Here is a 22962-nt window from a genome sequence, read left to right on the forward strand (position 1 = left end):
ACATAAGAATACTTCTGATAATCTCTTTTGGATCAGGATGGAAGTTCTAAAGAACGTTGAGACTTACTACTGAGAGCTCAGGAAGCAAAAGGTCCGAGAGGACAGCATGGTTTTTAATCTATGAAGGCCTGAACAGCAAGAGAGGACTTCAGAAGCAGAGGCATTATTAAAAGGTAACAACATTTTGATCTTGCTTGCTTTGTGACCAACAACTCAGTGGAACCGGCGTGAACTAAGGCACATTTAAATAAGGTCAAGCACCACAGAAATATTAACAATGCTGTGTATTTTAGACAGACTGACTGCGACCGACATCAACAGGTCCTCGTGTTCACCAAAATAGATGCGGCTGATCTTTTCTAGACTCTGGATGTCTTATGTTCACCATGGCCAAGGACAGAAAAAAGGCTTGAAACGTGACCATTTCTACGAACAACAGAGACGTGAATCCCAACTGTCAAGTTGCTTTTCCAGCATTGTCAAAGTCATAGTATGCCCATTTCAGCGCCTTGTATTGGTGGTCGAAAATTTCTTTATGTTCATTTCGGTGACGTTTCTCAATTTGAAGAAAAAAATCACTAGCCTATTGCAAGATTTTGGCTACATAGCTTGGCTTTCACTTCTTAACTTGTCAGTTACAGCCTACTGATGTGACAGAGTAGCTGAATACTAATAAAGATAAAAAATGTTTGGCCTAGTTTATTGGTCAAAACAGGTTGTACATTCGCGACAATCATTACAGGACTGGGAAGTTTTCAATCCAAAATACATTTGCAACAAAAACGAATAACTGGCTGTGTTTTCAGTGCAAGGAGTCTGCCTTTATAGCACATGCAAGTGTCATGGTACCTGCCATGACCTTCTCTCCAATCTCCTCAGCTCCCCCATCAACTAACACCAAGCAGCCAATTTACATAGACAGACACCAACTACAAGCAAAAAACATTTCCAATTTGTCTTACTCGGGAAATACAGCCACTTAGGGCTTAGGTCTCAAGTGCAATGGTTCAAAAGGAGTCTTTTCACATAAAATCTTACAGAAGGTACTGAACTCCACTTTGCCTCTGGAGCTGGATATTAATTTATCAAGACCGAAGATCTCATGAATTTCATACATATTCTTACTTTTCAATACAACACAGATCTGCTCTCCTATAATATATCAAAGCTCTATCTGAATTGCAAACACAATACACAATCCATGTCGCTGAACTTACCCACTCCCTCAAAGAACAATAAAATAAATGTGCACTCCTGTTCTCTTACCCATTAAATACAGTCAGCTCTCTCTTGTACTAGACTGCCACAACCATCCCCACCAAGCTACGAGAGTAACCCTCAAGAATTATTCCCTTTTCCTCGCTCTTCTCTTTACATACACCACTGCCAAACCACTCTCCATGGTGGACGATGTGCTCTAGTTCAGAGTCTGGTGGCAACAAGGGCTGAGTGTCTGACTACTTTCACCTATTTTGGCTCGAGAGCATCCCACACATTCAATCCCAAACTGTGCTTATGCACCATCTCTCATCAGTATACAGCAATGGGGAGAGACCTCAATGAAAAGGCAAAGGTGGCTGACAAAAACACACAAAAAAGGAAAACTCTCTAATGCTCCCCTTTTGATATAAAGGTGTGAATCTCCAAATCAGTTCTTTTTCTGTGCTACTGTTTTGTAAAAGCTTACGCTGAACACTCCATAACATGGCTGTTTATCAATAGTGTAAAATGTCCACTGCATGATTCCATAGAGCTGCTGCTGCTCACCGATTCAAGATTGACCTCGATGTTGGAGTGATTCAATAGCTAGCCCGCCCAAAAATTTGATGTCTGTTTAGAATCAGTAAAGAATTAAAAATCACTTGAAAAAAGAGACCTTATGGCTTACCATTCACAGCAAGGACAAATGATTCAAAACAGGACTGCAAACATTACGTAGGGGAGGATGGGGTGGGCATGGTGGTCCCAATCTGTAGTCCACTCTATCCACTGCACTTTGCAATTCTTAATACAGAGTAAGCCCATATTCGACTTCATCAGTGAAGCTCTAAATAGATGTAGGTGGCATCTGCGATAAGGAACTGGACACACACATCACAATACCAAACAATGAAACAACACCAAGCATGTGCATCTCCCTTAACCAATGTCACGTTCTCAATGACTTGTAAGAAATGGGAACTTTCAAACGCTAAATGCCAGTCCTGAATAATTTCATCAACATTCTGTCTATTAGTGATTCTTTCAGGGAGGCAGTTTTCCCACAAAATTAACAGGCAGACATTCAGAAATTGAGAAGTAGAAACTGGAGTGAATTTTACAAGCTTAACATGGCCAACCCCCCTTTTTTCCCTTCTAGAAGTGCAATAGTATTTTTCAAAAATAATAGTTTTTTAAAGCATAGAGTATACAAGGTTTGTAGACAGTTATGATTTTGAAAATTAAGTTTTGAGTCTACTGCTTTAAAACAGGATATTCATGCCGGAGCTGAACAGCAGTAGCTACGTTCAACCCACCTGAACAATTCTGTTCTATTAACCAGTGTATAGCAAAGGAAAAGAGGAGCATATGAAGAGAAAATGTCATATCACTGCCTCCCAAAAGACTTTACTAACTGGAGACAATAGACAATATTACCCGGGGGGAGGCTGAGGGGTTGTTTTTAATTTACCAGGAATTTACCAGGAACATGGGTTGGCAATAAAATTAAACAAATCCAAAAACATCCTTTACAAATTATTCCTGGCTGCTAACTACAACCTCAAAGTTCTGTGCCTTTCCATGATAAAGAACATCCCAAATATCACTACATACATGTCAACTTGCAAGAGTGCTGTTAAAAAAGTTCAATTTATCAGACAAGCATTGTACTTTAACAAGTTAAATTCCTGCGTGAAAAAAGATGCTGCAGCTTACAGCCCTTCCCCTTCTGGGGTCCGCCCCTCCCTTTACAATTCCCCATGCAATCTGTTCCAATATAAAAGTCTGCAGTCACGTCAGCCATCGTTGGCTGCCACCAGCTGCCCCATGCTCTCTCTGATATACACAGATTGGATCTCTTTGGTCTTCAGGCAGTAGTCACAGGCCCAGACGGCCGAGGATTCTGTGGTGAGCAGTCCATAAGCACTCTCAGTCATACCAGTACACTCCCGGTGGAACCACTTTTGACAAGAAGCTTCACAGAGGATGGCATCCTGATCATCGTTCACTTCGTTTCGACAGGCTCCACAGGGGTACACCAAGCCAGGCGGTGGCTGGTGTCCTGAGGTACCCGGTGGTTTGCTAGTCGGAGGGAGGCTGTTGACTTCAGGAGTGCCGCTGTTCCTACTGCCACTATTAGGGGCAAAGTTTGACTGGTTGCCGTTGACAGCGGCAGGGGATCCCACATGTTGCTCCTGGTTGAATGCATTTGCAGGAGGATTAAGATTCTTTCCATTGTCCTCCCCCCTATCTGAAAAACTTTGGTCTGCCCCAGCAAAGGGACTGTTGTTCTGTGGCAGGTTAGGCCTCTGCATTGGAGAAGGGCCAAATGGGTTACCAGGTCCACCAAACCTTTGCATCATGTTTGGTCCACCTGGATTGTTTAAAGATGGTCCCATGTCACCACGAGGAGGCTGGCCCATGGTAGGTGACATAATGGGCCCAAAGCCTCCAACAGGTCCCTGCATCATCTGCCCTGCCGGAGGGCTGAAGCTTGGTCCCATTACTTGGTTAAAAGGCTGGTTTGAAAAACTGATGTTGCCTTGCTGCACATAGTTTGGATTCTGAGGCATGTTGAACCCAGGCCCCATCTGATTTGGTGGGAAAGGTGGTGGCTGCCTTCTCATGGACTGTGGACCCCCACCATAACCTGGAGGAACCTGAGATGGCATGCCACCCTGCATGCGAAAGTTTCCAAACATTGCTGGGTTATTGAGAAAAGGGGCCCCTGAACCAGCCCCAACTTTTGGTGGCCCAAAATCATCTTCAAAAGGATTGGAAGCCACAAGGTGGTCCACCATCGGAGTTGGAGGAGGAGCAAACTCGGAGAGATGTGAATAGGCAGGACCCTAGAAAAGAAAATGCATAAGCAATCACTTAAAGTCAGGTCACATTTACAAAACTATTTTGCGAAACAAACAAGTAACACCACAAAAGAAGACGAAGCAGTGGTAAACAGGAGCTCAAATAAATGCAGCCAGTAAAGTAAATCACATTTTTGTTTGGATAGATATTGCTTTACAGAAAATAAAAATCTGCAAATCTAAAAACTACGTTTAGCATCACACCTAGATTATAGCTGTCCGAGGATTACAGCACTAAAGCACTGACACCAGAATCCCAAAAGAGCAATCACCAATGAGGTCAGATGGCAGCTGCTACTCACATCTTGCATTCCAAATGAGCTATCATAAGAAATTCTCCTTCCCAAAAGTTTCTTTTTGCATCATGTTGTGCAAGATAGAGTGGTTCTCCAGCATTCAGGAGTATCCACCCTAATGTCTTCTAACTTAATGGCTACATGAACAGCGCACACCCCAAACGCAATCACTGTACTGGGGTCAGTGGTAGCCTTTATGATTGGTTTTCTCTGAGAAAGTTAATCACACATTACCTGCGAGTGATTATTTTATACTGACTGAAAATATCATACATATAGACATACTCTTTTTTATTACTTTCTACATAAAACATTCAGTTATTATACATTGGTTTTGGATAGCTGTTTACCATGAGCATTTTGCTTCTTATACACTTTACTGCTGTTTTTCCTCTTGTCATTGCCTTCTTGGTACATGGGCATATTGCCCATTAGGTTTTCTTTCCTGCTTACACATTGTGCTGATACACTCATTTTTAACTAATATGAAAAGAACAAATAGTCTATTACAACGTTAAGCAATCAAACAGTATTGGTGGAGATAATTTGCAGATAGTTATTTCTTAGCTGCGCCATACTAGATATTCCTTCTGGTCATTCGAAGCCTATATGAACTATGATAAATATTATTTCATTGGCCCCAGGTTCTCGGCAGTCCTGTTATAGTCATCTACCCAAGACCTATTATTTCCTTATTTCTTAGTATGTGGTGCTTGGTGGGTCTATCGCTTTGCCTGTGTGACTGTTAGTGCCAATTAGCTCCCTATGTAGGGTGTGCCATTATTTTAAACTCCTAGCTACTACTTCTTTGTCGTCAATCTATTTAGAGGGTGTCATTGTCAATCTGTTTCAACACTTCTACTAATGTATCCCAAGCCACAGATATCCATTCTCTGCTTTTATCTTTCTAATTATTATTATAAGAACTCCCACTCCTGTCGTATTTCCATTCTATCTGCCCCCTCAGATACCCTTCAGGCCTTGCATTTTCTGATAATTTCCCCTTCTTCTGCTCCTTTTGTGGGCATACTGATCTATAGACCGCCGGGACCTAGAGGGGATTTTAGCCATTCTCTCTTTAATCTCCTAGAGCCCTATTTTGGCTGCGCCCAACTTACTGTTCTGGGAGATTTAAATTTCCATCTCGAAAACCTAGATTCCAGGGAAACCCTTTCCCTCTTGGAGTCACTGTCCGCCTGTGGCTTTCAGCAATTGGTTACCAGTGCCACCCACCGGGCAGGTCACATCCTGGATGGGGTGTTTTCCAATGACTCAAGGCCGACGACAGACGTGCCCATACCGTTGGTTTGGTCTGAACATCTAGCGGTCCCTTTGAAGCTTCAGGCCTCCTCGGCATATATTAAACTGAGGGGCCCTAGCAAGAAAGAACCTAAGCGCAATTATGGGAATATTTCTAATGGTACTCTGGCTCCGTTAATCTCCAATCTATCAACTGTCACAGCAAAGGATGTCAGCACAGAGGCGCTTGAACTGACTGCTTCTATCACTCTGGCGGTGGATCTGTTGGCCCCTGTCTCTTTTCGCTACACTGCCAGGAAGAGACCCTCGGCCCCCTGGTTCTCAGAGTCTCGGAGAGCTTTAAGACAGGGCTGTAGGAGGCAGGAAAGGCTGTGGAGGGCGAGCTGGGACTATCAGGAGAGGGAAAAACAAACTCCTCCTTAAGGGATATAAAGTCGAGGTTATCAAAGAAAAGCAGGAGTACTTCTCTAATTTGACTACCTCTCTTACCTCCCCCAGAGAACTCTTTAAAATCCCAGACTCTCTGTGCACCCTGCAAGTGCCCGATCCTATCTCCAGCACCTAGGATCTTTGTGATAAGATCGCCCAATTTTTCCATTCCAAAATAGCCGACATCTACTCTGCCCTTGAATTGCAAAGGGCTGCGCTGTCTCCCCTTCCCTTGGTCTTACCTGGTGTGGGTGATGGAACGGTGGCCCCATCTGCGTATCTGTCTAACTTTCCTCTGCTTTCCTTTCAACAGCTAGACCTGCTTTTAAGCAAGACCAGGTCAGGGTCCCCTTTGGACCCTTGTCCTCTTAAAGTTTTTAAGGAATGTCGGGAAACTCTTATGCCCCCGCTTCTGAGTATCATGAACCGGGCAATACAGGAGGGCACTTTTCCCTCTTCGTGGAAAAGTGCGGTGGTTAAGCCTCTACTAAAGAAGCCATCTCTAGACCCTGAAACCCTTAAAAATTTTCGCCCGATTTCACTGCTTCCTGCTCCTGCAAAGATGCTCGAAATCCATCTTAATGAGCATCTGACGGCATTCTTGGACAATTCGGGCTGTCTTGATCACTCCCAGCATGGTTTTCGGAGACATCATAGTACGGAGTCAGCTCTTACGGTAGTATTTGATAACATCCGTAAGGAGGTTGACCAAGGCCATACCGCTCTTCTGGTCCTGTTGGACCTGACAGCCGCCTTCGATACCCTATCTCCCTTGGGCCTAATATCTCGTCTTAGGGAGATGGGGGTGGAGGGTTTGGCCTTGAGCCTTCTGGCCTCCTTCCTTGACCAGAGGGAACAGAGGGTCAAATTGGGTGAATACCTATCTCCATCCCTACCTGTTCAATGTGGGGTCCCTCAGGGGGTCGGCCCAAAGTCCTACCCTTTTTAACGTCTATGTGGCCCTACTTGCCAAGTTAATAAGATCTTATGGGATGGAGGTGGTATCATATGCTGACGACACCCAGATTATGGTGTCCCTTTCCCACTCGGGCAGTACCTCCGCTCTCAGCTTTAGGAACTGCATGGAGGCAGTTTCTCAGTGGATGATTTATAATTAACTAAAGCTGAACGGGGAAAAAACCGAGGTCCTTATTTTTGGAGGAAACAGGGACATTTGGTCCTCCGAGTGGTGGCCCCCTTCTTTGGGAGTGTGCCCTGCGCCCACGGACTCGGCCCGTAATCTGGGAGTTCTGATCGATCCCTCTCTCTCCATGTCGCAGCAGGTTAATAGGACCGTTGCTACCTGTTGGGGGATCATTAGGATCCTTAGGAAGAGCAGACATTATTTGGCTCCGCATGCCCGCAAACAGATTGTTGTTGCATTGGTCGCCTCACGGCTTGATTACTGCAATGCTCTCTATGCCGGCATAAATAAGGGCCTTGAGGCACGTTTGCAAACAGCCCAGAATGGGGCAGCCAAATTTGTGCTTAATGTTTCTAGGACTTCTTCGGCTACCACTGCCAGGAAGAGTCTGCATTGGCTCCTGATCCAAGATAGGATCGTTTTTAAGATCCTTTGCATGACCTACGGGGCTTTATCTGGCGTGGGGGCCGAGGGGGTGAAGGACTTGCTTGTACCTTATGTCCCGGGCAGAAACCTTCGCTCTTTGAGAAAGAATCTGCTGTCAGTTCCCCGTTTTCGAAGAGTCAAATGGAGAGGGAGGGCCTTTTCGTCTTTAGCCCCAAAACTGTGGAATACTTGCCCCTCTGAAATTAAAACTCAATATACTGTCCCTACGTTTAGGAAGGCTTTAAAGACGTGGCTCTTTGCCAAGGCCTACCCGTAGTTTTGGTTCCTTGTCTGTTTGATCTTTTTGTGTTAGGCGCCTTGATGCCTTTGGGCTTAGTTGCGCATTATAAGTTTTCCTTCATTCATTCATTCAATTCTATATGTGGTACCAAGCTTTCCAGTTAGGCCCAAAGGATCAACTTGCTTAGCTATGTTCTTCTAGTGGGGACACAGGGAAACGTCCATGCTTGTGCTATAAATTGTTTGACCAGTATCAATTCTTAGTGTCAATTAATTTTGACTTTTTCTACATTAGATCTAAGACCCAGATTACCAGGCATATTTTGGAGCTAAATAATTCCTCTCTCTGTCACATACTTTGTAATTCCCACTGATGCTTCCAGTAATAATTGGGTATAATCACAGTATTGTGCTAAAAATCTGCTTACCTTTCTCCACAGCATGGGCATGCATTTGAGGCTCCCAGGAAATGCCTACTAATCCTCTCCGGAGTTAGATACGTTCAGTGCAATACATTACCAATAATATGTTCTACTATCAATTATCGCTGCTTTAAATTATCTATGGAAATGTGTGCTTTGAAGTTGAGAGCACATGAACATCTATTAATTTCTCCCTAGGCACTGAACTTTCTACAACTTTGGAATTATTAGTCAGCTTCTCACATGATTTCATAATTAACCAACATGCACATCTGTACTGATTACAGGCTTCTCAGGAACATTCCTATATTTTCTGCAGTGGGGTCCGAACATCCGTTTAGTATGCTGAACATGGGCTAACAAAATACTCTGTACACTTGCTTTTACTGATGATTAATACATTTTAGGAAGCACACCTTCCTTGGTTGAAATACACACCACATTGACATCATCATGCTACTGTCATACCACAAAAGTGCTGGAACTGCTCTGTGACTTCAGTAGAGTCTCCAAGTCAACTCTTTGATCAGTGCAGTGTGACAAAAGTGGTTGGGGCGAAAGCTCCATATCTTCAAATAGAACTCAAAAAAACACTCAAAAAACCACTGTGGCGGGAATCACATTGTTCTTAAGGAAGGTAGTGTCTTTGATGTGCAAAGCATTCTTGGTTTCCCAAACAAAGATCATTTGGACATGATAGCCTCTGCTTTAATGGTAGGCCAGAAAGATCAACCAGGGTGCTTACTAGTCTCTAGCTAACCGGTGGGAAGGTCAAAAGTATCCCTATGTTGCAGTGTTTATGAGAGCTTGTGAGCCAATCAGATGAATGTGAACTGGAAAATGCTTTCTGGCCATGGTACCGCAGAACTGTTATCGTCCTAGAGAGAGTTACTACACATTATACAGCCTTTCAACGCTATATTTTATGTGGGATTTCTTTTACTTCCAGTCTCTATATGACCTCTCCCTGCTTGATCAGAAGGTAACATTTTAAAAATACCAAGAAAAAACTGGTAGTACAAATAAATGAACACTATTGACTGGCCAACTGATTTTACAATTGATATAGTGGCTGTCCTGCACTTTCCAACTACCTGCATGACCCCATTCTTATGACCCATTTCACAAGTTCTTTATTTTCTCATAAACTTTGAGTACTTATTCATATATAAAGTTATCACAAGATATCCATCTGAACTGGATGTACCTTATTATTTAGTTACCTTGGGTTAAGAGATACCTTCCACTTTGCCCGCTGTCCCAAAGCAGCAATGTTTTGGAGAAGTCTCGCTATTCTCGCCACACAAATGCAAACTACTCCATTAGTGCTGCATTAAAAGAAAATGCAGACACTTGGCAGTTTTAAGTGTCAAGAATAAACCCAAACTAGTGTTAAATTCTACTGTCAGGTTTTAGGGAGTCCTCATGTGTATAGAATGTTTGCACTACTCAAGTCAGCAGTCAGACACATCCTGAACTCGTAGTCCACTAATTCACAGCCGACAAACTCACCAAACGGCTATGTTATTGCTCTGCAAAACTGCAGGATCTCTGTTAAATGTGCCTAAAAGCCACAGTGAACAGGGCCAAATGACGAGAAAAGAGTAGAGTTTGCAAGATATTCTTCTCAAGTATTTTGAAGACACTCTAGTCCTGGAATAATTAGAGATTTTGAACTCGTAATGTTACTATCAGACATGCGTAAAGAGGTCCCAAGTACAGGCAGAAAGACAGCACAGATAACACAATGGAACATCAGGACAAGAATAAACAAGGAGTGAAAGAAGACGAAGAAATGAAGGAGAGTATAAGAAAAGCGTGTGGTAAACAATTATAGACTGCTTGAACATTATAATCAGGGCCAGTGGAATTGTGCGATTCTGGGGCCGCAGCGTTTTTTTCTTTATAATTATGGATTTCTGTAGAATTTACAGATCAAAAAATAGTTTCTAGGCCGAACAGATCAAGTTAATAAAAATGCAGCCACACGTGTTAGCGGCTCAGTGTTGGGCACTTTCCTCCACAGTGACAAGTCATCTTTCTTTTGCTGACTGCTGCATTTAGGTGTTATCGTTACAGATAAGGGTACACCCAAAAGTACTGGGACCTGGGTATTAAGCTGTACAGTGAAAAGTGGTCCCAGTAAACAACACGTTTAGCAAACAGCACAATATACATACTTTAGCATCAAACGGAAATGAAAAAGGACCACAAATTAAATCAATGATGGAACAGTGTTATTTAATCACACTGTCACAGTAGTACTGTATATAAAAAACATCCTCAAATTCATACACAAGGTGCCCGGAAAAGAGGGAGAAGGTATTGATGTGAAGGAAATTTGGTGATTACGTGAGGATGAAGTGATACGGGAGGGTAAGATCACTGTGCAAGAAGACAATCATAAACAACATCACAAAAATGGCATATTATTCCGCCACAGTTTCACAAAATTATGTACAAATTATAGTAGCCATGCTGGACAATAAACACAATAGAACAATCCTTATTGTTTGTATGCGCCCACCTACCGCAATATCGGCCCTCCCTGTAGGGCTGTTTATGGGCCCATCACGGTCCTGAGGAATACCCCGACGTAAGGTGTTAATGAACCTACAATTTAGTGGGGTTGAAACGTCGACACTTAGTCTTACGGCTAGCATACAAACAACAAGGATTGTTCTATTGCGTTTATTGTATAATTTGTACATAATTTTTTGAAACTGTGGCGGAATAAGATGCCATTTTTGTGATGTTATTTAAGATTAAGTCTTCTTGCACGGTGATCTTACCCTCCCGTATCACTTCATCCTCACGTAATCACCAAATTTCCTTCACACCAATACCCTCTCCCTTTTTCCGGGCACCTCGTGTATGAATTTGAGGATGTTTTTATATACAGTACTACTGCGACAGTGTGATTAAATAACACTGTTTCATCATTGATTTAAATTTGTGGTCCTTTTTAATTTCCGTTTGATGCTAATGTGTGTATATTGTACTGTTTGCTAAACGTGTTGTTTACTGGGACCACTTTTCACTGTACTGCCATTTAGGTGTTAAGCTACACTCGTGGTGCAACCTCTGCCCATACAATGATAATGATAATACTGGAAAATGACAAAATAGCGAACACTGCCAAAAATATGGCCGTAATGTCACATAACTTGCTTTTCCTTGCCATATGATTTGTTCCTTCACACCGCACAATTCCAGTGGCCCTGATTATAATACATAAAAATCCCTATTTCATACCCGCCCCACCCTCCAAGCCTCCCCTGGAGTGCTCCATTACCGTACCCCATCTGCCCCCTTTGTTCTCCACACCTGAGTGTTTGACTTGCGACGTTTCTTCTCAGGGCTCTTCATCTGCAATCCTATAAAAGACAGAAACAGACAGTATTAAACAGAAACAGACAGTATTAGCCAAACAAAGTAAGACCAGATCTCGTGTGTTTCGGGATATTTCCTGGTGTGCACTGCCCAGCACATTGAGTAAGACCAGATCTCAACCAATGAGCAATTCAAGAATAGTGGCAGGAGTTATTTCTTAATAGAAAGGGACCTTTGGTTCGTAAAACTTTAATAGGAGAGAGGAGAACCAGAGATATTTCTGAAGTCACGAGTCTCAAACCTAAGGCAAAATAGAAACCCGCAAACATAGGTTCATCAAAATTACATTTTATCATTTGTGCAGCATTGCCTATCCAGAGTAAAGAAAGATGTGCAACAAAAGAGTACAGCTGGTAAGAGCAATCAATGAAAGCTGTGTTGTGACTAATTCCCAATACAAATGTCAATTTTAACTCCTAAGAACGATAACGACTATTTTACACAAGACTCGTTAAGTCAAAGTGCTCCAGGTGGCAGGATTTATAGGCCATCATTATAACTACTCAATGAAAACCTGAACTCTACTGACCGCCGAAAAACAAGAGACAGGGGGATAGCAGCAGTTACAACCTTCAGCCTACAGTAATGCGCATATTCAATAGCAAGTGACTTTCAGGACAGCATAAATCTACCATACTTTAAATAGAGAAATCAGTACACCAGGATTTGCAATCACTTGCTCTGGACCAGACATCAGCTCAATAGGCTGGTCCAGGTCTATGTAGGCTATAAAAGTTGGGGAAAAGTTAACTGAAAAAGGTAGGTAAGATACTAATTATAGAGAAGACTGGAGGAGAAATATGGGTACTGTCCAACATATTTGTTGAGCATAGAAAAAACACTGAGGTAAAGATAAAAGGAGAGAGGCCACCCATCCACCGGGAAATCTGATGAGTAAGAATTCATCCCAGACAGCGCAGCCTAGACTCAAGTTGTGCAGTGCTCTCTGTGGAAAGAAAGAAGCTACTGGCAATCAATCGATTTGACTTCCCTATTTGCAGGTGCCAAGAGAGTTTAGTATGGGGCTCAAACTACCCAAATGGATACATCTTCCACACAATACCAAAAAGCACCAGACTGATACACCCAAAATATACCAGACAATATCACTGTTCCACTCTGGAAATAAGGCCAAGATTTCCAGGTATGCCCACCTAGGGTGCACCAATCAACCTGGCCATGGTGAAAGGTAAATTACTGCAAGATGTATACTTTCTCTAACAGAAAAGGGTAGAGGAAACAATTAATTTCAGACTCTAAAGTGAGCTTCAGATGAGGGCATTTACAAGAACAATTGTTACTACCTTTAGCACACGACATTGAAATAAGCATGTCAGTGGGAATGTGCAAACCCTGGAATTTACAGGACCTGAGATGCCTTCAACTCCTTAAGACAATATTCAGAGAAAAGCAAGAAAACCAGGCAACCTCAATCTCTTTACTGGATGCACTCATAAAACAGAACTCACACACACTCAACATCTACATCCTCATCTCTGGAGACTACACTGTCCAATACATAGACCAGACACACAAAATAGGAGATTAGTTTGCAGTTATCGACAAATCCTCCTGGCCCTGTACCCTTTACAACCCAATATCATTGAAATTACCGGAGCTCATCACTATTCACTTTACATTCTCAGCTCTTCTACTCATCAATGCCTCCATCACCCAATGAACGTTCTCAGGTACCCTCAAAATAAGACATCATCCACTGGCTAAAGAAAACAATTTTCTACTGAAATATTGCAAATGTATGCCCCCATTACACACACATTTGCTTCATTGGAAAATCTGTCAAAAAAAGCAGTTTCCACCCAGCTACAAATCTGCAAGAACAACCTGCTAGAAAGACTACCAATCTAGTTTCAGTGCATGCTGTAGCACTGGGACTACTACTTTTCATATATTTAACAATATCCTCCCCATCAATGACAGTAACAACCTACGCATCCTGATCGTACTCTACCTCTCAGCTGCCTTCGAGACAGCCTACCACCCAGCAATGATCCGAGGGGTGTGGAATGTTATAAAATAGCTGCTAGTCTGTGGGATGAGATGCTTCATAAATGTATTTGTCCTGCCAGAAAAAGAAAATCCACTTGTCCCTTTCATGCCATGCAGTGATGTTCTAAATTATGGCAGTGTTCTCATTGAATCAGAGCTTCTGAAAAGTCTCTCTGTTCATGCCAGGACTCACAATAGCAGTGTTTATAGTCTAGCAATGCCCTGATTTTTCCATCTTCCCGCAGATCTAGACACAGAAGCTCAATGTTTGTGCACACCTACAACCATGCAGATTTAAGGTTTTTTACAAACTCTTCTCTAATCTCCTACCCCACTGGGACACACTGGAAATTTACTCCTGACAAGGGCAGAAGTAAGACTTTTTTCAGGGAGGGGGGGGGGGGGGGGGGAAGGGTTCTAGTTCTATGGATGTGAACTTGCAAACGCTGAGCAGATTCTTGCATGAGCAAACATACACATGCATATTTGTTCATACAAAAATGCAGTACACAAAGCAGTATTGTTTCCAGCGCTATTTCTGGAACTATTTCATTTAATTAACTAAAGTTGAAAATCTGTTCGAATGTAAGGACATACATACACCTTGGGTGAACTTGTGTGACTTTCTTTAATAATTGGGCTCCTAGTTACGTCTGGTGTTAGCCAAGGCCTTTTGTTTTTCTTAAAATTATATAACTTCACTGTGAGTGACAATGTTCACAGGGAGCATAACAGCACACAAAAGAGTTTCCTTCAGTTCCAAGAAATACAATGGAAAGGAGTGCTTTTTCAGCCTAAAAACATTTTTGCTTTTAGCCAAAGTTTTTGACAATTGGTAAGGGCCCGCCAGCTTCAACAATAAAGTTTTACAAAAAGGATATAAAAACAAAACACACATTGACAAAACCAAAAAACTGTCCACCGCCGCAGACTGATTGTCTTTGCCAATGCTAGTTTATTTTCATATTTCCCATAAGCTTGCAGAAGCTTTTGTACATTATTTTCAAGAGGGGGGTGGGGGGGGGGGGGGTGGGGAGGAAAGGATACTAGCATGTATCAAACACACTGTACTAAAAGGATAAAATTGGAAAGTTTAGCAAACCTTTTTTTTTTATCTTTTAGTTGCTATTTTTGTGTACATTTTATTTTGAAAGCAAAGAATCATCAATCTTGCTTTCAGGCTTCTGCAAGTATTTGCATTTAATCAGAGCATTCCGGGAGCACTATAGGTAGCCTCAAATTGTTAAACTTTGTAAACATGTGCACACATTTTTATGCAGGAGCCACGATCAGTAGTGCAAGCAGAGCTCACGGCATTTCGTTACAGCACTCACCCTATTAATAAAGACTTTGCAATAATTATCTATAAATACAAATTCGAACAGCATGATCATATGGATACAAATCTTACCTCAACTGTATACAATGCTCTTTCAGATTCATAATGCAGTACAGTGAACTGGCAGCCAATGGGTTTGTGCTTAGGGAGTTGGGCCTACTTGTGCAAAGGACAAAATAAACATGAAAACTTGATGGCTTTGACCCCCAAACAAGACGTGATGGGTGTCGGGCAATAGGAATTCCACATCCCTGGATCCGCACACTGGGGGTGAACATTGGCTTCTGAGACAATTCTGAAATGATTTATCCTACCTCACAAACTCATACAGGCAGGAATCTCAAACGTCCCATCACCTGCAGAGTGCCCCTGAGTTCCATCCTCTTCTCCATACAACCACTCTGATGTCCCCGCCAGGAAATTCAAGACCAACCAATGTGCAAAAGACAATCGAATGTATTCCCAGATATCCTCAACCAATGGCACTCAGTGACTCAAACTTTCCTCAAGCAGATCAAGAAATGGAGGTCAGGTACCTACTTGAAACTCAACCCAACAGACTGAATTCCTTCTTTTCGCCAACAAGTCCGAACATACATCTTCAAGTCTGACTCTCAGACATGATCTTAAGTGGTTTCAACCCCCTTCAGCAGACAGGCAAAGCAAAATGTGTTAGATTTACTGTCAGAACGGGCCTCACGTTCAAATAAATCAGTACAGCATGGTGTCAGCTTTCCTTCCTGTAGTGAAACCATTTCTTCCAGAAGCCGAATTCAGAACAACACACACCCTGGCTCTCTTCCATCTGGATGGAGGTTAAAGACTCACTCAAAAGACTTTCAGACACAACTTGCATCCCACTTTAAACCAACACACAGCAGCATGTTTCAGGGATATGAAGAAGTTAGTCCACATCACCCCAATGCTCATGGAACTACACTGACTAATCCTTCATGTCTGTATCAAGTTCAACGCAAGCTGTACCACCTCCAAGTTCAACAGAAAACACACCCCGACAAAGTGGCACAGAAACTAACCACCTCAGGTTGACAAAGTCCGCCAATAGCCTGAACACTTGACAGATGAAAGATGTGCGTGAAAATAAAGAAACAAGATAGCAGGTCTTCTCTACCCACCCATCTTTCTCAAGGATGGAAAAATATATCAATTCAGAACCAAAATGAAGACTAATACGCTTTAAGGATTTTACCTCTCAAATACGAATTCCCATCCACTACCTGGCTCTCTGTGAACAATTTCATTGGTATTCTTGGGTTCGCACACTTACTGCGCTCTATTGCTTTCAACTAGGTTAGTGTCAAGACCATGATATTCTAGAACATCCACTATTGTTCTGTTTGCTGTACAAAGAGGATTAAGATATATATACAAATGATATAGAGGGATAGATCATATGAAATTAAATATGATCTATCCCTCTATATCATTTGTATATATATCTTAGATGTTTCCTTGCCCAGGTATAGGAGGGTCATTTGGGCATCCCCCTAATTGTTTTGACTGTACAAAGAGGATTTAGCATTTTTCCTAAATTCAGAAGAAGTGATTCTCTCTTAGATGCAATGGAATGAGGGTTCAATAGTTATCTGTTAGCACTTAGGAGACCCGTGCTGCTTCACAGAAAAGCTTGGACTCAGCGTCAACTTTATGATAAAAGACTGATCTTGCCATATGGTCAGCTTGTAACCATGGAAACCTAATTGCCAAAAAACTTAGGTGACCTAGCAGTAAGTGTAACATGCACCAAAGAACTTATTTGAAGATAACTCTCCAGAACAGCACGAGAGGACATAGGTAACAGATGGCAAAATGTGACCGAACGTGGCCAGCATAAACGCAACTGCCATAGTCCAAACAGGGCAGCACAAACACATTGCCACAATTGCTCCATTCTAAAAATCAGAGCACAGAAAAGAGTGCTGGAAAGAGTAACAGCACAGTTAACCCATAATTTATGTATTGAACATCAGTTTTGAATCAATACTCAATCTAGGGTTATTTACAACTTAGATTGGCTATGGGCAAGGACTAGGCCAGAGCTGCACAGCCTTGAGGCTGGCAAGCACCCTATCTGTCTTAATTGGATTGCGTTTCAGAAAATTAGAAGTCATGCACCATTTGACCACTGAAAGCCACACACCATGAGATGTTTGCAGAAAATGATGATGGCAAACCATAAAATTCAAACCGATGAGTTCTGGCTGCATATAAACTGCAGTTATGGGAAATTAAGAAAATACACTAAAAGGAAGTGCAGAGCCTAGGATTACAGCCAAAAGCTCTACCCACCAGGCAAGGCAATCTAAGCCTCACGCTTTTACTCAGGGTAGCACTCTCCTTGTCCAAGGAACTGACTACTCGTGCAGCACACTCCCGGGTTCCAAGCACTGGCAGTCCTCTGCTGAGTCCCAGGCTTCCAAACTCTGTCTCTTGAGCTGCACTGCCCTAGCCCCAGGCGTTGTCTCGTAGACAGCAAGCTATGTCCCCGAGAATCTATCCACTCTCTCTGTCCCATGGCTACACGCTGGGATGCAGACTTAACACTTGAACTTCTCCACAGCCTTCTCTCGTGCTATATTGCGCCCTTCTCAGAGGTCTGTTCCCAAAGTTCATCCAATGACCACAAGTTTAGTTCCCCAGGTTACACCCTCATTTTAAGGCCCGTCCCCTGGTTACATCGTGACCACAGGGTCCGTCCCCTGAATTACGCTCCCACCATAGGGTATACCCACCGAAGAATCCGCACCTCTGGCTCAGACACCAGAATTACACTCTCACATAGCGAATTTCAACCTCAATCTAGAGATTCTGCATCATAAATTACACTTCAGCTCCATGTTCTGCTGAATTTAATAACCCTTCAATGTTTAGTTCCCTAAATTACAACTCACCCACGTCTCTTCCCCTCTCAGATAGAACTACACCACATTCTATGCCACCAGAATTAAATCCACAACTCAGCATTCTACCTCCGAGTTACTCTCAGACTCTATGCTCTGAAACTAGACAATACTGACATTCAAATTGCATTTCCAACTCAGTTGCTGCCCCCAAATTACACCCTCCCTTCACAGTCTAGCCAATGATTTACACCCTGGCTTTACGCTCTGTCCGCAGAAGTAAACCTCAACTCTGTTCTCTGAATTGTACATTCATTCTTGACTCTCTTGAATTACTCCCTTTCGCCCCAACCTCTGCTTACTGAATAGCTTCGCCCTTCTGAATGAGACCCTCGCTCTACACTCTCTAGTCTGAATTAGACCTTCAACCTAGGCTCTGCAGCCTGCATTAAAGCCTCCTACCTGACTCTGCAGCCTGCATTAGAGTTAAAGTCTCCTACCTGACTCTGCAGCCTGCATTAGAGCCTCCTACCTGTCTCTGCAGCCTGTATTGGATCCTCCTACCTGGCTCTGCAGCCTGCATCAGAGCCTCCTACCTGGCCCTGCAGCCTGCATTAGAGCCTCCTACCTGGCCCTGCAGCCTGCATTAGAGCCTCCTACCTGGCCCTGCAGCCTGCATTAGAGCCTCCTACCTGGCCCTGCAGCCGGCATAAGAGTTAAAGTCTCCTACCTGACTCTGCAGCCTGCATTAGAGCCTCCTACCTGGCCCTGCAGCCGGCATTAGAGTTAAAGTCTCCTACCTGGCTCTGCAGCCTGAATTAGACACAGCTACCTGGCTCTGCGTCCTTAATTAGAAAAGCCGACCAGGTTATGCATCTTGAATCAGATCCTCGCACCGATCTCTGTCCCCAGATGCTCTGTCCTATGAATTACACTGTTGCACCTTGTGCTGCCCACCGAATTCGACTCTCCACCCAGGCGCAGCCAGTCCCTTGAATAACATTCTCAGCCCTCGACTTGCTGAATGACACCTTAGCCTTAGTTTCTGCTCCTCCGATACCTCCCTCTCACAGGCACTGTCCCCTGAATTGCTTTATCACCACTGGCTGTTGTGCCATCGCTCTGCCAGCACCCCTCTCCCTCTCCCGTTGTCTCCTTCCATCCAGGCCCGGCCCCAGATCTCCCTCTCCCGGCCCTCCCAGGCGGCTCTCCGCCCCGCACCTGCTTTGGCCCTGCGGCCGGGCGCGCTGACCCCTTCCAGCTTGTCTTCGGCGGCCATGGGATAGGGGGGGAAGGGTCAGTGGGGGCCACAGCAGCCCCTTCGCCTCATCTCCATCCTCCTGCCGCGGCTCGTCGCAGGAAGCGGAAGTGACGCCATCACGTCGCCGCACCGTTGCGACCCGACACGTTTCAACAAACTTTATTGAACTTCAGTTATGGAGCAAAAACAACTGGAACTGTACGTTATTACATCCTTTGAGGGGCAGTGCCTTTGTTTAGACAAAGTAAACCTTGTGAATCGGATTAATGTCTTCAGAATTTTAAACATTTATCTTGATATATTTCCCAGGCATAATAAAGGCTGGTAAGTTTGAGTCTGCGTATGAGTGAAATGTCCATATCTACGATATACGTAAGTGTGACATTTTCATACATGAAAACATTTTAGAAGAGGTAAATTGGAATTTAAAAAAATCAGTAGACCATTACCCCATCGACTTCCATTAAAACCGAGGCAATTTCAGGCGGAAGACAAGCCAAGTCGTTCTTGGCTTAAACAGCAGTTTGAATCGGGTCTATTGCCATGTGTGTATTTCCTTAATTTATGTGTGACATTTTGAGTGACCCTTTTAACATAGTGGGGGAGTTCCAGAATTAGAAAGCCCTGTACCTAGTAGCAAATGAACAAGCTGAGGCATTCCCGACAGTTGTGGCAGTAATACTACCCAGTAGAAATTGTCCCAAGTCATAATCAAGTACAGTGCAGTATCATAGTTAAAACATTTATTTATTCATTTAATGCAGTTTTATATAGCGCAAACGTCACCCAAAAGTGTCAGGGTGCTTTACAGAAGAACCAGGTAAGTTACAAAAGGTACACAAGATAGACTAAACACGCTAACAAGTTACATATATACAGTTACAGGCAATAATCCAACTGAAAATTGCTTGCATGACGCATAAAGCGTTACACTTCAACACCCCCAATTAACTGGCCAAAAAGCTAGAAAAATTAGGGGGCAGCAGATCGTCACAAAGTGCGCGCACCTTGCTTCTGAAACCCCAATGAACCCACAAAAAGAAAACTGGGGCCAGAGCATTCTCGGCTATTGCACCCAAGATATGGACCTCTTTACCACCGACCTTCGCCTAATTTCCTCTACCTCCTCCTTCAAAAAAGAAGCCAAATCCTATCTACCGACTAAGTTCTTACCCTAAGTGAATATATGGTGAAATTGAAAAGGTATCGATAACAAACTCTTTTGTTGATTGTCATTCCTAGTACTGACTTTAATCCAGTCCAATCCCTGTTATCCTATTTTACTTTATGATATGTCCGGCTCCCATGCATTTGTTTGCCTGTTTACCAGGCCAATTGCTATTCTTATTCTCGTCATGTAAAGTGCTTTGATACCCACTAAGGTCACGTTTGCGCTATACAAAACTTTATAAATAAATAAAATACAAAGGTACACAATATAGGCTGAGCACGATAACAAGTTACATATATGCAGTTACAATGCTAACAAAATGGATATTGTAAAAAATAAAAGGTGTCAGCATTAGGTTAAAACAGAAGTAAAATACACATTTACAAAGTTGACCTCATGTGAGTGCTACATGGCCGTAAGGGTCAAGAAATGGGTTGAATTGTTCCAGGAAGTGCTTTTGGAGGAGGACAGTTTTAAGATCTGTTTTGAAGGTCTGGAAAGAGCTGGTGGTTTGGAGGGATGGAGGAAGTGAGTTCCAGATTCTGGCCGCATTACCAGGGAAGGATTGAGCCATAAATCTTTCCCTTTTGAATGTAGGAGGTTCGAGCAGTAAGTTTTCCGCATTGCGTGAAGGTCTAGAGCCGCCTGAGATTTTGAGTTTATTAGCCAGATAGCTTGGGGTGGAGGTGTGCAAGGCTTTGTGAGTGATACAGGCAGTCTTGTAAACTGACCTTGCTTCGATAGGAAGCCAGCGAAGAGACAACAGTATGGGTGTGATGTGATCATTTCTCTTAGTCCCATATATGAAGCGAGCTGCTGGGTGGAGGATGGATTTTAGAGGAGAAAGCTGGGATTTGGGGACGCCAGCAAGGAGAGAGTTGCAGTAGTCCAATCTGGAAAGAACCAGTGATTTGACCAAGGTTTTTAGGTCTTGCTCAGGAAAGATGCACCGAACCCCCGAGAGAAGGCGCAGTTGGTAGCGTGCATTCTTGACAATGGTATTGATATGGGACTGAAGTTGAGCTTTTTGACTAGGATGACGCCTAGAGATTTGGCACTGTCAGCAATGATAGGCTTGCTGCTGAGAATTTTCAGCTTCTTCATCCAAGTTTGGATAGGAGGAGTAGATAGTGAGGTCAAGAGGAGAAGGAATTCTGTTTTGGAAGGATTCACTATTAATTGATGAGTTGACAGCCAGTGGTGGATGGAGTTGAGAGTAGTGTTGAGAATTGAAATGTCATTAGTGGGAGATACCTTTAGGTAGATTTGGGTGCCATCCGCATATAGGTGATAATGGAGCCCGGAAATGTTTAGGCGATTACCCAGCAGTACTATGTAAAAGTTGAACAGTGTGGGTTCGAGGATTGAGCCTTGAGGGACTTTTTCATCAAACATTAAAATACATGTGGGCCTCCTGCCTAAATCTGGAGCATTGGCATGCTTCTCATCCACATACACCACCACTCCTGATTACGGTAGGAGGCTCCCATTTTTTAATTTAAAGAAAGTATGCTAATTTAGCTTTGACTCCCCTCCCCCCAAAAAAGTCTATTTCACTTCAATGTAAGGTAATGGGGAATTATTCCGCCCAGATATTTTTGTTCTCCCTCGTAGGTATTCTTAATGTTAGCATGTATGCCCAGTGCAACAATCTTCATGTGAGAATTTCACCCCGTTCCATGCCTACAATTCAAACCAGCTACCTTTAGCACTTCTACCCAACAGGCGGTGCTTAATTTGTAAGATAAATAAAAACATAAATAGCCCCATCACCACCCCCTTTTGTACTGCTTTGTTCGCCATAAGTTGGCAGGGTATGCTCAGACGTGAGTCCCTTGCTCACTTTGCCACTGGATTCAAGCAAGCCTGGTTGAAGACGGCTGAAATGCCAGAAACCGGTCCTAGGAAGCTTGTTTTCGGTCCAGGGAAGGTATGGCTTGGCAGTTCGGGCTGGACTGTTCCCATGAGGCACAGGGTAAGACTGATTTGCATATGGCCATGTCTGAACTGGGGTGGCAGAGTGGGCTAAAGAATGGTGATGGATCAAACCCAGATCTGTTGACTGGGTGTGAGTGTTTGATTGGTTCTGATGCTCCGTCCATCACCACCCCCTTTTGTACTGCTTTCTTCGCCATAAGTTGGCAGGGTATGCTCAGACGTGAGTCCCTTGCTCACTTTGCCACTGGATTCAAGCAAGCCTGGCTGAAGACGGCTGAAATGCCAGAAACCGGTCCTAGGAAGCTTGTTTTCGGTCCAGGGAAGGTATGGCTTGGCAGTTCGGGCTGGACTGTTCCCATGAGGCACAGGGTCAGACTGATTTGCATATGGCCATGTCTGAACTGGGGTGGCAGAGTGGGCTAAGGAATGGTGATGGATCAAACCCAGATCTGTTGACTGGGTGTGAGTGTTTGATTGATTCTGATGCTCCGTCCATCACCACCCCCTTTTGTACTGCTTTGTTCGCCATAAGTTGGCAGGGTATGCTCAGACGTGAGTCCCTTGCTCACTTTGCCACTGGATTCAAGCAAGCCTGGCTGAAGACGGCTGAAATGCCAGAAACCGGTCCTATGAAGCTTGTTTTCGGTCCAGGGAAGGTATGGCTTGGCAGTTCGGGCTGGACTGTTCCCATGAGGCACAGGGTCAGAC

The 22962-nt window shown here is 43.5% G+C and overlaps 1 protein-coding gene across 2 annotated transcripts; it reads right to left on the reverse strand.

The window, feature by feature from the left end:
- Positions 1 to 673: 673 nt before the first annotated feature.
- On the reverse strand, positions 674 to 19286 carry PYGO2 (pygopus family PHD finger 2). Of its 2 annotated transcripts, none has more exons than XM_085610405.1 (3): positions 19106 to 19286; positions 11609 to 11658; positions 674 to 4049 (listed from the first exon to the last, which is right to left on the reverse strand). In XM_085610405.1, exons 1-3 carry the CDS (start codon positions 19161 to 19163, stop codon positions 2997 to 2999), a joined length of 1161 nt encoding a protein of 386 aa, XP_085466531.1. In that variant the 5' UTR covers positions 19164 to 19286; the 3' UTR covers positions 674 to 2996. The 2 variants fall into 2 exon arrangements, with proteins under 2 accessions (XP_085466531.1, XP_085466530.1); XM_085610404.1 differs by having other exon boundaries at positions 11582 to 11658.
- Positions 19287 to 22962: the final 3676 nt, after the last annotated feature.

Source organism: Triturus cristatus, chromosome 6 (genome assembly GCF_964204655.1).
Source record: "Triturus cristatus chromosome 6, aTriCri1.1, whole genome shotgun sequence".
NCBI classification, from domain to species: Eukaryota; Metazoa; Chordata; class Amphibia; order Caudata; family Salamandridae; genus Triturus; species Triturus cristatus.